The sequence below is a fragment of the Pseudorasbora parva genome, chromosome 16 (assembly GCF_024679245.1).
Source record: "Pseudorasbora parva isolate DD20220531a chromosome 16, ASM2467924v1, whole genome shotgun sequence".
NCBI lineage: Eukaryota > Metazoa > Chordata > Actinopteri > Cypriniformes > Gobionidae > Pseudorasbora > Pseudorasbora parva.
Window position 1 is genome coordinate 32,058,863 of NC_090187.1, and position 15,556 is coordinate 32,074,418.

The 15,556-nt window shown below is 36.9% G+C and overlaps 1 protein-coding gene across 3 annotated transcripts; it reads left to right on the top strand.

Moving 5' to 3' along the window:
- The first annotated feature begins 103 nt into the window (after window positions 1-103).
- Window positions 104-13,154, top strand: si:ch73-62b13.1 (Carbohydrate sulfotransferase 1-like). Of its 3 annotated transcripts, none has more exons than XM_067419719.1 (3): window positions 104-295; window positions 8,493-8,660; window positions 10,466-13,154. In XM_067419719.1, the coding sequence occupies exons 2-3, from the start codon at window positions 8,522-8,524 to the stop codon at window positions 11,590-11,592; spliced, it is 1,266 nt and encodes a 421-aa protein (XP_067275820.1). In that variant the 5' UTR covers window positions 104-295; window positions 8,493-8,521; the 3' UTR covers window positions 11,593-13,154. The 3 variants fall into 3 exon arrangements, with proteins under 3 accessions (XP_067275820.1, XP_067275822.1, XP_067275823.1); XM_067419721.1 differs by lacking the exon at window positions 104-295 and adding an exon at window positions 462-520; XM_067419722.1 differs by lacking the exon at window positions 104-295 and adding an exon at window positions 462-520 and having other exon boundaries at window positions 10,471-13,154.
- Window positions 13,155-15,556: the final 2,402 nt, after the last annotated feature.

The window sequence follows — 15,556 nt, forward strand, 5'->3', positions numbered from 1 at the left end:
TTGTAGTAGCTTACGTCAGGTAAAGCAACCATCGTGTCTTCTCTGATTCCCGTTTCAGAGCGCAGACAAACCAATGACAGAGGAAGAGAATGCCCCACTGGTTATCCACGCGCGCTGCCCACCCCCTTTCAGAAAGCCAACATTATCCATCTGTCTCTTACAGACGCTCAGCACACGTATCATTTGGTTGATATAGGTGAGCTGACTCAAGAACCACAGGACTATCTTAATAGCAACTTTACTTGACCGAGTCCATGCGCGTTTTATTGGGGAATATTGCAGCACATCGTGAATGGTAAGAGATCCGTGAATCGTCCTCGCGCCAGGGTCCGTTCCGAACGAAATTCCTTCATCAGGTTTTATAATTGTTGTGTGTCAGCCGTGAATTAGACTCGCAATACTGATCATAGTAACTTCTAGTCTGCGGATGCTTGATACAGCCTCTCTCGGAGCTTGTGCAAGAAGTTGTGAGATGCTCTTGACAGATGTGGCTGGATTTAGAAATGTAAACTGCGAATAGGTCAGTCCTGACTCTGATCAATGACATGTAAACTATTTTTTTATACGCCACTAGTAAGATGCTTGTAAAATATTGAATATGTTATGTGTGTATTTCGACTTAAGATTCTTTTTATCAGTGTAATATAACATTTAATTCATTTTTAAATAACTTAACAAGCTTATACACTGATATATCAGTGTATAAGTATAATGCAAATATTATGCATTGAACCTTGTTCCAGCTATCAGACATTCTCTGGTGTCTATAAAAGTATCGCAAACCAGACTAAACTGCACTGCCAGTCTTATCTGGTCTCCAATCTTCTGTTGGCTGGTTTTTAGAGGGGTTTTGAGTGCTTTTCAGCATGTTAGACTTGGAAACCTGGCATGAATTCTAACTTGGTCTGAATATCTTAAATTAGCTATGACCAGCAAACCATTTGAATACAGATTCAACCTGCAAAACAATGAACCATTTTAGGCTAGTAATGCACTTTAGACATTTTGATGGTTATTTATTGAGCGATACTGTATTCATGGTTTTTGGGATATTATGGATTTGTCGCTCACATTAGTGTCTTGCCTATAGCTATATTGGCCATAGACACACACTAACCTTGAATAACACTGTGCCTGTAGGTATATAGACATAAATATAAATAACGTATGTTCTTTCTCATATATTAGAATCCTGCATATCTAGTGTTAACATCTTACCGGTAAATTTGCAAGGGAATACATCCAGCTGCTCTTCATAAAAACAAGAGTAAAAAAATATTTTCATTCCTGCGTTTCAATTCAGAATGGTCAAAAATGTGCTATACTATAGACTGAACTGTAGGTTGAAAAAGTGGCAATTTTTTTTGCATAAAATATTATTATTTGGGGGGTGGGGGTTGCAGGATGTAAACTTAAGTTTTATATTGCGGTGAGTTTGAATTTTGGACTCATAGTATTCAAATATTTAATTATAGATGAGGTGAAAGCATGTAATGTTTGGAGACATTAACATGGTCATAATGAGTTTTTAAAACAGGTTAATATATTGACAGCCAAGTCATGAGACCCAAAGACATTTACAGGAGAGAAATGTGACATGAATAGATATCAATTTTCTTCCAATAGCACTCTCATGTCTGATGGTGCGTGATTGTGCTGGTGCTTGATTGTGTTGGTCGATGTGGCTGGAGCGATTTTGTCAAATGGCAAAGAAACCTAATCGTAGCTCTCAGAGTGTCCACAGCACACTGATAGAAATACATTTTCCCCCTGCATTCCATATTCCCAATGTGGTAATCAGTTTGTTGAATGAAAAAGCAGAATCATAAGAGAGTTTATTGTAAGAGACAAGCCTGAAAATCCCATAAAAGGTATAAGAGCTGCAGTGAATGAGGCTTTCAAGATCGCTTTGATTGAAGAGAGAAACGCTATATACTGCAGTCTAGACTCTAAGTATATTTTAGATTTGATTCTTTATTATTATTATTATTATTTCAAGAGCCATCATAATGTGTTCCTGGCCTTTTTCTTGTAAATGGAAGTGTAGTTATGTCAGAAAACATAAGAGTCCACCCAACTAGAAGTTCACAACAATATGTCCAGCAGGTCACATACAGCTGTAAGAGGAATAGATTCAATACATTGATCGTCACAGACACACAAAACAGTCTGATCAATCTCTTGATGGTGCTTGACTGTTTTAATCATAGACCGTAAAAAAATATGGACGACTCGACATCATCCGTTTCCGCTTGCCATATTTGAAGCTTTCAGGCAGCCTTGCACGGCGCGGACATCTTGGGACCGAGTCTGCGCAGTAGCGATTTCGGGACCGGAGTTGCGCAGTAGAGTGCAGGAAGTAGAGCAGGAAGTACAGTCGGGATATCAAAAGCCCGCCCCCACACGCTCGCAGATGCAGAACAATTAATTATGTTGGTGTGAAATAAACAGTTATGGAAATGTAGAAATTAAAGCTAAAGCTCTAATCTGCTCCCAAAAATTTCGAAAAAAGTCTGTTAGTGCCTCAGTGACAACTTCCCTCAGAGAAGCCGTCAGTCTCAGCTGTCAATCATGACGTCACACCCCCGTTTTTATAGCATCAAATAACTAACTCAAACTAAACTTATTTTTAAAACGAACACCTGAAATGAAATCATCGTGATGATAACTGCCTTCAGTGACATATACTAACTTTGGGGGAACATTTTTGAAGTGTAATTTTATTATTTAGTTTGCCTCGTGTCCATTAGAAAACACAGAGGGGCGGCTATACTGGGACCGGTCGCCGGGGGGCGATCGAGGCGCGAAAGCTTCAGTAAATGAGAGGGAGACTGCAGGCTTGGTTTTAATAAAACTGTGACAAACTATGACATCACTATAACTGTTGTTATATACACTTACAGGGGCCCCTATTTAGAAGATGTAATTGTGACCAATCACAAAACCAATCATACGGGTCAATTTTTTAAAATTGAAATTGACACATATGAATAAATCAGCTTTCAGTTGATGTATGGTTTGTTAGGATAGGACAATATTTGGCCAAGATACAACTATTTGAAAATCTGAAATCTGGAGTGCAAAAAAAAATAATAATAATAATATTGAGATAATCACCTTTAAAGTTGTCCAAACAAAGTCCTTAGCAATACATATTACAACTCATTATACATTTTTGATGTATTTACGGTAGGAAATTTACAAAATATCTTCATGGAACATGATCTTTACTTATTATCCTAATGATTTTTGACATAAAAGAAAAATCAATAATTTTGACCCATACAGTTGCTATTGCCGCATATGTCCCCAGCATATGTCCGTGAAGATTCAGCTTAAAATACCCCACAGATCATTTATTATACCATTTTGGTACATGTATCTTTAAATGCAAATTAGCTGCTGCTCCCCCTATCCAGAAGAGGGCGGAGCCTTTACAGCTTGTGCCTTGGACACAACACCAAAAACTAATACATCTGTGTCCATTAGTAGTGGGAAGTTCGGATCATTTTACTGACTCGGATCTTTGAGTCTCGTTCAGCAAAATGAACGAATCTTTTTTCGAGTCATTTCGAGTCATTTCGTTCATTTCACCAAAATGACATGTAGCCCAACACATCTAGTACTTGTGAAAATGTTGATTACATTTTAAAACTACATAAAAATAAACTATAGGGTACTGCAACCAAAGCCAAATTATAAGAAACTGAAATGTTTAATTAACTGATTAGTTGTTGGGTCAGGCTATTGCAGTTTCTCTGTTTGTTCACCTCACCTCCTGATCCAAAACATTCTTTCTCTTGCAACTTCATATTTATCACGTTTGTTCTCCGCCTCTCGTGTCTTCGAGCTCCTCGAGACGTTAGCAGAGGTGGTAAAAGTACTCAAAAGTTATACTCGAGTAAAAGTATATATACCTAAATAAAAAAATACTCCAGTAAAAGTAGAAAGTCCTCCATTCAAACATCACTTGAGTAAAAGTACAAAAGTATCAGATTTAAAACGTACTCAAGTACCGAAAGTAAAAAGTAAATATTCAAATTAACTGTAAATATCAATAAGCAGATAAAATCTTTTGGGACTGATATGCAATGTTTTAATTGAACAAATGATAAGATTAGATACTGCAATTAAGAATTTGTTAGATTTGCAATTAATAAGAGACAATGAAGCACCTTAACGCAGTATAGGGGTTAAACTTAAAGTAGACATGTTCCATAACATAAGCTCCATAAAACAGATGAGGAGCAAGATACTATTAACTAACTCAAAATTAATTCAAAAGCCATAACCACAATGACATATTACATAACAATTAGTTAATAGTCATGTGCCTCAACAAGTAAAGTCATAATATAATTTTGCCAATTGTTATGATTAATGATTAATTAAACAGACAACTGAGAGTCGGAATGCATGCTTTGAATGCATGAATTTACATTATTAGTTAATGTAATATGTTATTAGGGAATTAATGATGTCAATAGCAAAAAAATATATATTGCTTAATCTATTAATCATAGAGAATTTTCATTAGTTGCTGATGCAGTAATCATTAATAAATGGGTTAGTTCTTCATTAGTAATACATTAACTCATGATTATCTGTGCATTAGTTAGGCATGAATTATAATAGTGCGCCTGTATTGTAAAATGTTACTGATGTTTTCATAGTAAATTGTGTGCCGCAAAATAAAAAAGTTGGGGAAACACTGAGCTAACGTTAGTGTGGCAAACCTGACTTGTCAGCTTTTCCAAGTCTATACCCGACTGGATCATCCATGACCGACCAGACCGGTTTGGAAATCAAGTGTAATAAATACTTCATACTTGGAGCGGGCATGGGGAAATGTATTGGAGTAAAAAGTAAATTTTGGCTTTAATAATGTAGTGGAGTAAGAGTAAAAGTAGATGCAAATAAAATATACTCAAGTAAAGTACAGATCCCCGAAAAAAATACTTAAGTAAAGTATCAAAGTATTTTTACTTGAGTACTTACCACCCCTGGACGTTAGCTGTCGACTCGTCTGTGTCTGACTCTGATCAGATCTGGGGGCTGGGCCGCCCGGACCGTGCGTGACACAGGTCCGGAAACAAAAATGATTAGTTCTTACGAGTCTTTCGGGTTTGAGTCTTTCGTTCTTCCTGTTAGTCCCATAGAGTCTATGCTTTCAATAACGGAAACAGAAAAGATTAGTTCTTACGAGTCTTTCGGGTTTGAGTCTTTCGTTCTTCCTGTTAGTCCCATAGAGTCCATGCTGTCAATAAAGGAAACAGAAAAGATTAGTTCTTTTGATCGAGTCTCGGGTTTGAGTCGTTCGTTCTTTTGTCACGTGACTTGTCGCCGTATAGAACACTAGTTCACAACCTTTTTAGTAAAAAGCACGTAGTTATTATTTTTATTTTATTTTATACTATTCTCAGTTAATATCAGACATATACAAATATGGGAAATATATTGACTATTCAAGTCTAACATCACAAATTCAATTAGACTAATTTTGAATCAACTGTTTGTGTGTGTATATATATATATATATATATATATATATATATATATATATATATATATATATATATATATATATATATATATATATATATATATATATATATATATATATATATACACACACACAGCATGGGACTGACAGCAAGAACGAAAGACTCAAACTCGAGATTCAAAAGAACTAATCCTTTTCAGTTTCCGTTACTGACAGCATAGACTCTATGGGACTAACAGGAAGAATGAAAGACTCAAACCCGAGACTCAAAAGAACTAATCTTTTCTGTTTCCGTTACTAACAGCATAGACTCTACGGGACTAACAGGAAGAACGAAAGACTCAAACCCGAGACTCAAAAGAACTAATCATTCGGAGATTCAGAGGCCATATGTTTCGTAATGCGCATGCGCGGTCAACACAAAATGAACGAATCACTATCTGAGACAACTCGGTAGTCCCGAGTCATAATAAAGATTCGTTCAAAATGAACGAATCGTTCATGAACGACACATCACTAGTGTCCATCAGTCCATCTGAAAGCTTGACGTCGGAAGGCATGTCCCGTGAGTGTTAAACTAAGTTCTCTTTCATGTCTTATTGCACTTAAACTGTCAAATATAAAGTTCACTTAAACATAATCGGTTATGTCTGTGAACATAAATGGCAGGGAAAGAAATTGCATAGGCATATTAGAGCTGTGTATTAAATAGAGTTGTGTAGGTAGGACGTAATTTTGTAGGGTCAACCGGCAGTTAGCATCACACTTGTTCCATCAACAAAAACCCAATTTTTACTAAAAATGTAGGATTTTTACTTTGGCTTTTGAATTATCGCAAAAAACAAGCTCTGTGATCAAAAAAAGTTTACACGTTTTGTCCAGAAAGATTACTGTCACAGATGAACACAACCTTTTTAACTTTGATGCCTAAATGCAGTTGGCAGACGTAAAAAGCTTAATGTTAGGATATGCACCATAGTCACTTGACTCAATTCTGACAACTCCTCAAGATTTTATTTTTAAATATTTTTCCAGAACATTTGAGTTAGATTAGTTTATAAGAGAACAATTATAAGCATAATGAGGCATTTACCTATTAAGAGAGATGCCGTTTAATGTCCCCGACATTTAGCCACTTGTTTGCAACTGCTTTTTTCAAGGCAAGAAACAGCTTATAAACAAATCACAAGTGAAGTAATACTGATGTATTTTATGTCGTAAAAATGAAATGTGAAAGTCTTTTGAGCTTGTGTTCACCACAGACCTTATATCAGCTATTTAACCAAAATGGAACAAGAACAGCTAAAATGCTAACTTATTTCCGCGTTTTGTCCTTCAAAGTGATGTCATACCTGCAACACTCTATTAGATGGCGATGAAACACTATAGGCAGAACATGTAATATGCATGTGCATGACGTCATCATCGCAATTTTGTTGTTTACACAGAGACATTTGAAAAAAACTTGCCCCTTGAAACCCGTTTTCAAAATTTAGCATTTTCAGGCACCCAAACCGCTGTTGTCGTGTAAATGAACAATCAAGACGCATAAAAGGTTGTACGTTTTTAGTTGAAAACGGTGTCGTGTAAACAGCCCCTAAGAGTGTACTGCAATGGTGACTAACCCCTCTCGGGGAAAAATAAAGAGCACATGGAAACCACCTCATTGAATGCTCAATTAGCAGGCCAGCAAGAGCTTTTTCATGCTAAGTTCAAGGAACCTGAGGCAACCGACATGGCTGTTCAATGATAAGGAGTTTGTTGAGTGCTTGATTGTCATATCAGTAAATTATGCCCTAACAATGTATTTGAAATTCTGAAAACGTCCAAAATTTCCATGCTACATTTTTCTGACACGGCTGTTAATTTCTATTAGCTGCAGAAGAGAATATGTGCTTCTTACTTTACTTCATAGAAAATCACTGATACCACACACCATATTAATTCACGGAATAACAGCGAAAATTGGGAGGCCATCACTGCCAATTTTGTGCCACCTAAGATTGATGAAATGGTTCTTAAGGGCTGACTCAAGAGAAACATGTGGCAACATACATCACAGCTGAAATAGGCACTGCATTATTTAAGATGGTATTTTTCATCATTTGAAGAGAAATGAGACTGTGATGAGAGGCACGGAATATGTTGCAGATATTGCATTTCTAATAGCAACAGCGTGAACTGAAAACTGCAGAAACACATTGATTTGGAGCAGGTATTGGGCAATTTGAAAGTGGAACGTTTTTTTTTTTAGCTGAGGCCCAGCTAGCTTGGTTGTGTGACTAACACTGAGATGCCATTCAAAAAGTTTTTCAAATTTGATTTTAGGCGTTCAAAGGTAGAGGAATTCACATTATTGTTTTGAAGCACATGCTAATAGACTTCCACCTCACTAGTCTCACAGAGACAGATCTTTGACAACACAGCAAAAGGTGATCACTGAGATACTATTTGTTTTTAATGTTATTATTTTAATATTTTCCATTTTTCAAGCAACATGTCAAGGTTTTTACTCTTATACCACAATGATAGAATAATAGGCAAAATATTTAAATTATTTCAGATGTATCAACTTTTAACAAATTTGTTTGCTAGGCTCATAAAAAAATAATTCTACTATTAAAAAATCACACTAGCCTGGGTGACAGAACTGGCCTGGTTTAGGTTTACGTGTGGTTTTGGGCACTTTTTTAAAACAGTACGGTAATAGGGCCAAACTTAGCCTCCTCTGTGATCGTGAGAATGATCAAATGTGTAAAATATGCTCTCACATTATTAATGCATCTCACATCTGCCTATCTGTAATGAAACTCCACAAGCACTCAGTGATGATTGTCAAATGTAAAGCAGACACACAATTTGCAATTTGGTGCATACTTAAAACAACTCTGACCAACAAAGTGTAATCCTTCCTGAATGCTATATAGGTTATTATAGTTAATAAAAGCCATGCAAATGAAAAGTAATTGTGTTTATGCTTTCCTCACAGAGTGAAGAATGTGATGGTGACGGAGCAGTATGGAGTGCTCGTGGAAGACTCTACTGCTGCTCGTGTGCACATCCTTGGGGGTGCAGTACACTGCCATCCGCTCCCTCCATGACTCCTTCAGTGGCCCGTGCCAAGATTCCGCCCACTGCCAAGGACGACAGGGTAAAGGTGAGTCACTGTCCTGTAACATGAACATTAGATTTTCACAATGACATTTACCATTGTATGAGCTTCCTGCAGAATAATAGTCACTCTCAGAATGGAAAATGACATTTCAAAGTAGAAATGTGTGGTATTTATTCAGTGTTTCGGGTTTACAATCCACCCTATTGGTGGATTTTATTTACATGTATTTTTATTAACACGTCAACAAGGTTTTACACTATTTACACCCTTAAAAATAAAGGTGCCAGGAAGAACCAAAAATGGGTTTTCACAGCGATGCCATAGAAGAACCATTTTGGTTCCCCAAATGTTTTGTGAAAGGTTCTTTAAATAACCATTTTTTTCTAACATTTTATAGTCTAAAGAACCTTTTGTGCAATGGAAAGGTTCTTTGGATATTAAAGCTTCTTCGTAGAACCATGCACCCTGCCAAAGAACCATTTAAGAACCTTTATTTTTAAGAGTGTATCTGGGGCAGTTTCTTAAGAAATATTCTAGATTTTTAATGCCATAAGGTTCTGGCATTAAACATTTCTAGAAAAAGAAATCCTAAAAGTTTCTAAAAAAGTTTCTAAAAAAATCCTTTGATCTGAAATAAATAGTTATTTTTAGTAAGGATTTGCAATAATGTATTATGTTAATTTTGCAATGTTTTGTGGTTATTGTTTATCTAGTTTTTAGATGTCGCACTTTAAAGCATCCAATTACATTATGTGATGGTATCAAAATTTCAAATGATGGTTAAAATGTATTTCCATTCTGTTTATTTTCTTTCCATTGTAATTATTATTAATCTTAGAATTATTCAAATGAAAGCATCTGAGATTGACCAGAAGATATATCTGAAAAACCTTTTATAGGAATATTTCTGTAAAATTGGACAGAGCTCAAAAACTGCATAGCAGCAATGACCCATCTGTGGTGCGTCCTCAATTTCATCTGCATTCAAGTCCAAGTGCCAGAGAATGCATTTTTAAACACAGTTTAAGCCCTCCATTAAATTATAGTTTGCATAGAGACTTAAATTCAATTAAAATGCATGTTTGGTTATGGATGTAGCTGTAGCTGGTTTGACAAGATTATCCCGAAGGTTTCCGAATGGCGTTCTTTCTATAGGCTTATCCCTCTCAGGACATCACTTCTGTAATGAGTGAGTTTGCAAGGAAAGAAATTAGCAGAAGACTGTAAGAAATGCAACCTGGAAATTCCCCCCTCATCCGCTGTAAAGAGCGAGAGATGGAATATCAATAATTAATTCTACAATTATCTCATCATTAATCTAGCGTAATATGTCCTCATGGACCAGCTGTTTGCACTTCCAGCAAGCGTCGAATCGCACAACCTAATGTGCCACGCGCAATCAGTCTCTCATCAGCCATAATTACAAGCGTTATCAGTCTCTCCCACCCCCCTGCTATATATAGTAATTGTTAATTTTGAGCAAAAGTCACATCATCTTTTCATATGTGAAGAAATGCAGTCATTGTTCATATTTCAGTTTTTTACATTCTCTGTCACATATTGCTCCAAAACCGTGAAATGATTACCAATGCAGAAGGAGGCGAACAAAGTCTTCAAAACAATATCATTATTGCTGTACATTTTCTCTCCGCCATGAGAATAGGTTTCTGAATTGCACTTTATTAAAGTTATTTTCCCCCCTAAACTAAAGCTCCAGATACTTTCTTACCCAAATAACCGATTGATTAAAGATGAAGCTGAACTAATTGGGTCTTTTGTGGCCCTGTAATGTCCTCTGTGGTTTCAGAGTGCCATATTATCTCACTTTCTCTACTTCTCTTCCCCAGAGCAGAGATGGAAATCTCTCTGCGATGACAGCCATGTCCCTGCTGAGACTAGCGCTGCCGCCGCTCGGAAGCACATCCTTCTGTTTGCACAAACCCGTAGTGGCTCCTCCTTTACTGGACAGCTTTTCAATCAACATCCTGGCATATTTTACGTTTTTGAGCCTCTTTATCATGTGCAACAGGCCTTTACCAATTCTAGTAGCCGCCTTCAAAGAGCTTTGGATGGCAGAGCTCTTCTGGGGGCTTACAGAGACCTCCTACTCAATCTCTACAACTGTGACTTCAGCTTCCTTGAGAGCTACATTCGCCCCGAACCACAGGATCACATGACTGGGGCCTTTTTCCGCCGCAGCTCTAGCCGCGCCCTGTGCACGCCGCCTGTCTGCCAGGAGGGTGGTGAGGAGATTCTAGCAGGGCAACCGGATGAAGCCTGGTGTCCAAAAAAGTGCCAGACGCTGAACCTCACGCTAGCCTCTCAAGCTTGCCAAGCACGTAGCCACGTGGCCATAAAAACAGTTCGTATCCCGGAGGTAGGGGACCTACGCACGCTGTCAGAAGACCCCCGTTTAGATTTGAGAATCATCCATTTGGTGAGAGACCCCCGAGCCATTCTTGCCTCACGCATGACTGCTTTTGCTGGCAAATTCAGGGCCTGGAAGATCTGGAACGCCACTGGCCGCCAACCACGGTACGTGGACCTGACGCAGATAACAAGAACGTGCAGAGATATCGAGTATTCTGTGGAGACCGGCTTGCAGAAACCCTCATGGCTGAGGGGGAGGTATCTATTGGTGCGTTATGAAGACTTGGCCTTGAATCCTGAGGAAAAGGTCAAGGAGATATACCAATTTCTGGGGCTGGACCTACATCAGAAAGTTCTCACATGGATTGCTCATAACACCAATGGCACTGTCCCTTCCTCTTCCTATTGGAACTATAAGTACTCCACCACAAGGGACTCTAAAGCCACAGCTCAGAGTTGGAGAGTACATCTGAACTTTGACATTGTTAAGACAGTTCAGTCTTTGTGTAACAGAACTCTTGCCCTACTAGGCTATAAGCTTGTCCAGTCTGTAGATGAACTGAGGAATATAACAGAAAGTTTAATGGAGCCCAGGACATACTGAAGTTAACTACTGATTCATTTAGAAGACACTTTTATCCAAAGCAACTTATTGCTTTATATGTATACAATGAACCAAACAGGGCTCACAGGTCCATCATTTGATTACATAATATTGTGTTAATTTCGTCATATTTTGGATAAAACTTGCATACATGCCATGTAAATGCATGCAACATTATGGATACTACTTTAGGGAAAATTATGAATAATAAAAAATTAGGTTATGATTATGATGCTTGGTAAGTTTCCTTAAAGGAATAATTTGCTCAAAAATGAAAATAATTTTCTCACCCATATGTTTTTCCAAACTTTTATGACTCAGATGTGGGGTGGGGGGGTTCGGTTCATGCAAAAGAAGTTAGTAGTGACAAAAACTTTTTGGTTACCAACATTTTTCAAAATATCTTATTGTGGGTCATACAGGTTTGAAAACATTATGACAGAATTTTCATTTTTGGATAGACTATCCCTTTAAGCGCTTGGTCACATTAAGTACTTATGTATTAAGTATGTATAATGTTATAAGAGCATCCATGCCTATCATTTTCAGCTTGTAAATGTGCATTGGTTTGGCCAAAGAACCACTACTGACAAAAGCACAGAAGACTTGCCAGTGACAAAACATGCCAAAGCTGGTGAAAATGAAGAGCATGTGTCATCTGGATGAGCCCATAAATGGCCTTAAGTATGAATGTTGATCAGCGAAAATGCTCTTACAACCCCATAAACAGTCAAAGCATAGACCTAAAATGACTGAAATGCCACTCAGCGCCATTGAAACCCCTTTCCAGATTCTTCTTAAAAGCAAAGTCCCCAATAAAATCAAGTCATCATAGAAGGTTGTGTTATATATTTTAAATCACTGGCAGACAGTTCAATACGTTTCCATTTGCTGAAGTCCTCAAATCATTTTTTTAGGAGCCCCGACTTCAAAAAATGATCTCTCTCTGATGGCATTTGAGAATTTGTAAATCAGAGTCAGGGATGACTTCTAAGTGCAGTGTCAACATTAGGAAAAGCACTTTGGAGCTATGGAGCCACTTTGCAATTTGTGGATAACATGTGAAACTATACAAATCAAAATCCTGATTTAATTAATATGCTATCTCCTGTTCACAGGGCCCCCTTGAGCCTTAGCATTTGGCGTCTGCACATTTGATCCCTTGGGTTAATGTGGCTCTGCTAATTACTGTTTTAGTTCATATCAGAGATTAAATTACGTCCATGAACACATTGTATTTTGGAAGGCAGGGCTCAAATGTGAATACTTAAATGCTCAAATTGTTCTGAGAATAGAAATGCAGATTTTACGGGGCGTAGGAATGTTGAATTGTGCCTTTAGCCTTAAAATACTCTTGTATTTCATGATATCTTGGTAACTTTGTGATGTTGTTCATGTCATGTCACTTAAGCAGTTCATTAATTCTATGTGAATAACGCCCTTAAGCGCAAACAAATGCTCCAAATTTTGGACAAATGCTGTGTAAACTGTTACTCGTCTCAGGTATATGATGATTAAATGCAATTCTTCAGCCGCACTGCCAGTTAATAAATATGAAGAGAAAAGAAAATCTATGGTGAAATAAATTATTCCTCATTACCTTTATTTTGTTTCAGTCCATATTGTACATAATGATACATAATGTGTTCGTTTCATTGAATTATTTATTCATGACAAATTATTTATTTATGAAAAAAGGTACATAATTATGCAAGACACTGCAACTGGTGTCGCAGTTTTAATGATCGGTTTTGATTACTTATTTGTAGCATATATGCTTTCTTTGTATACACATAAACACAACAACCTGCCTTTTTATTAATAATTAAGCAGGACTGGTGACAAATAGAAAGGAATTGGAAACACTGGTTTTGATGTAGGTGTTTGCTGCTTCTGTATGTTATTTTCTATGGACTGCTATTCTCATCAGTTTTCTACTCTCTTTTAATACTTGACATTTGTGATGTTCTGCTGAGGCTGGAGCATTTGGGGAAGTGCTGATTTCAACGTCAGCAGTCCAGCTTCAGCTTAGAAACCAAAAAAGTGATTACCAAGGGATATAGTCATGGTTCAGACTCTCTTTTTGACAGTTCTTTTTGTTTTCAAAGCAAGGAGGCCATGGCAGTAACATATAGTGTAAAAAGAAAAGAAATTGTGTGCACATCCAGTAAAACTTTTGCAGGTGCCAGATTCAATAGAGCATAAATCAAAGTAAACAAAAATCTGCACTCTGCTGTTGCTGTTCCCAAAGATTTATTTAAAAAGGACAACGTTTCGACCCAAAGGGTCTTCGGCAGGCAAACAAACAACAAGCACAAACAGGTATAATTTGTACATGGTCAGAAAAAAGGTACAGTTCTGTCACTGGGACGGTACCCTAAGGTACAAAACCAACAATATAATAATCACTGAAGAATTTTTTTTTTATGTTCACAAAAAATGTTTCAAATCAAACTCCATATTCAATACTTTTGGAGAAGGAGTATTACAAGGCTTCCCTCTGTAGAATAATTGTGTTAATGTCACCACCCCTTCAGGGTATTCTTTGGGTTCTATGCCTAAATATCAAAGAGTTGACAAATTGTGTTTACAAAGATTAAAATGAACAGGAATGGGGTTCTTTTGGTCATTCAAACGGGTATTACTTCTATGTTCTGCAAAGCGTGTTTTTAAGCAGCACTTTGTTTTACCTATATATGCTAAACCGCATGGGCATTTGATCATATAAATAATGTTTTAAAATTGTACTTGGATTGTAGATTGGATGATTGGGTAATTGGTTAGCAGAGTGCAGATTTTTGTTTACTTTGAGTAACATACAGTAGGACAAGCCTATTTAGTGGATATCTATCTATCTATCTATCTATCTATCTATCTATCTATCTATCTATCTATCTATCTATCTATCTATCTATCTATCTATCTATCTATCTATCTATCTATCTATCTATCATCTATCTATCTATCTATCTATCTATCTATCTATCTATCTATCTATCTATCTATCTATCTATCTATCTATCTATCTATCTATCTATCTATCTATCTGTCTGTCTGTCTGTCTGTCTGTCTGTCTATCTATCTATCTATCTATCTATCTATCTATATATCTATCTATCTATTCTATCCATCCATCCGTCTGTTCGTCTGTCTATCCGTCCGTCCGTCTAGCAATGTTATATATCGTCATATCCTCCAGCCCTAAAACTTTATTTTTGTCAGTATTTAATCATGCAGAATATGATGGTAAATATTTAATTGATGAGTTGTCAATTACAATAAACAGGGTATATCATAGTCAGTCTCAAAGTTATTTTCGTTTAAGGTTTGTCGTGTGTTTTTGTGACATTCATGCTGAAAACCAATGCTGTCATTTTTTGGTCTTTTTGAAACTTAGTGGGCGGAACTGCAGTCACACCAGCCAATGGTCACGTCAGGTGCATACATCAATATGCAATTGCAATTCTTTATTTTTTTAATTAGCAAATTTTTTGATTCACTAAAATAAAGCAGACACCTGAGTGCTGCTTACAACAGAAAAAAAACAGGGCAGTTCAGGTGGGTTTAGTTTAATACCTACAGTATGCTTGGGTGCAATAAATTGTGATTAAAAACACAACAAAGGCTACTATGCTCTTGGGACACTGTTTTGAATTTGAACTGAGCAAACCAGCATCATGCTGAACAATGCAGTTATAATTAGCTATTAGCTGCTATTTTTAGCTACTCCTCAGAGTTGAAGTGTAGTTTACTTACTAAAATGTCTGGGGAATGTTTTTATTTTTATTCTCTCATTTCATGGCAGTGCAATATTATAGCCCAATGTTATTACTTCATGTTTTGGATAAAGAAAAAACAAGTCTGGCTCAAAAGAGGCATCGTGAGTAAATGGCTGCAAAAACATCTCAAGACACGGATACTGCGAGATGAGTCACTATCATCTAAAAAAAAAGCCTAACTAAAT

Coding starts and splice junctions, on each gene's coding strand:
- si:ch73-62b13.1 (XM_067419719.1), top strand. CDS start 8,522: ATGGAGTGCTCGTGGAAGACTCTACTGCTGCTCGTGTGCACATCCTTG. Junction 8,661..10,465: donor CCAAGGACGACAGGGTAAAG/GTGAGTCACTGT, acceptor TCTCTTCCCCAG/AGCAGAGATGGAAATCTCTC.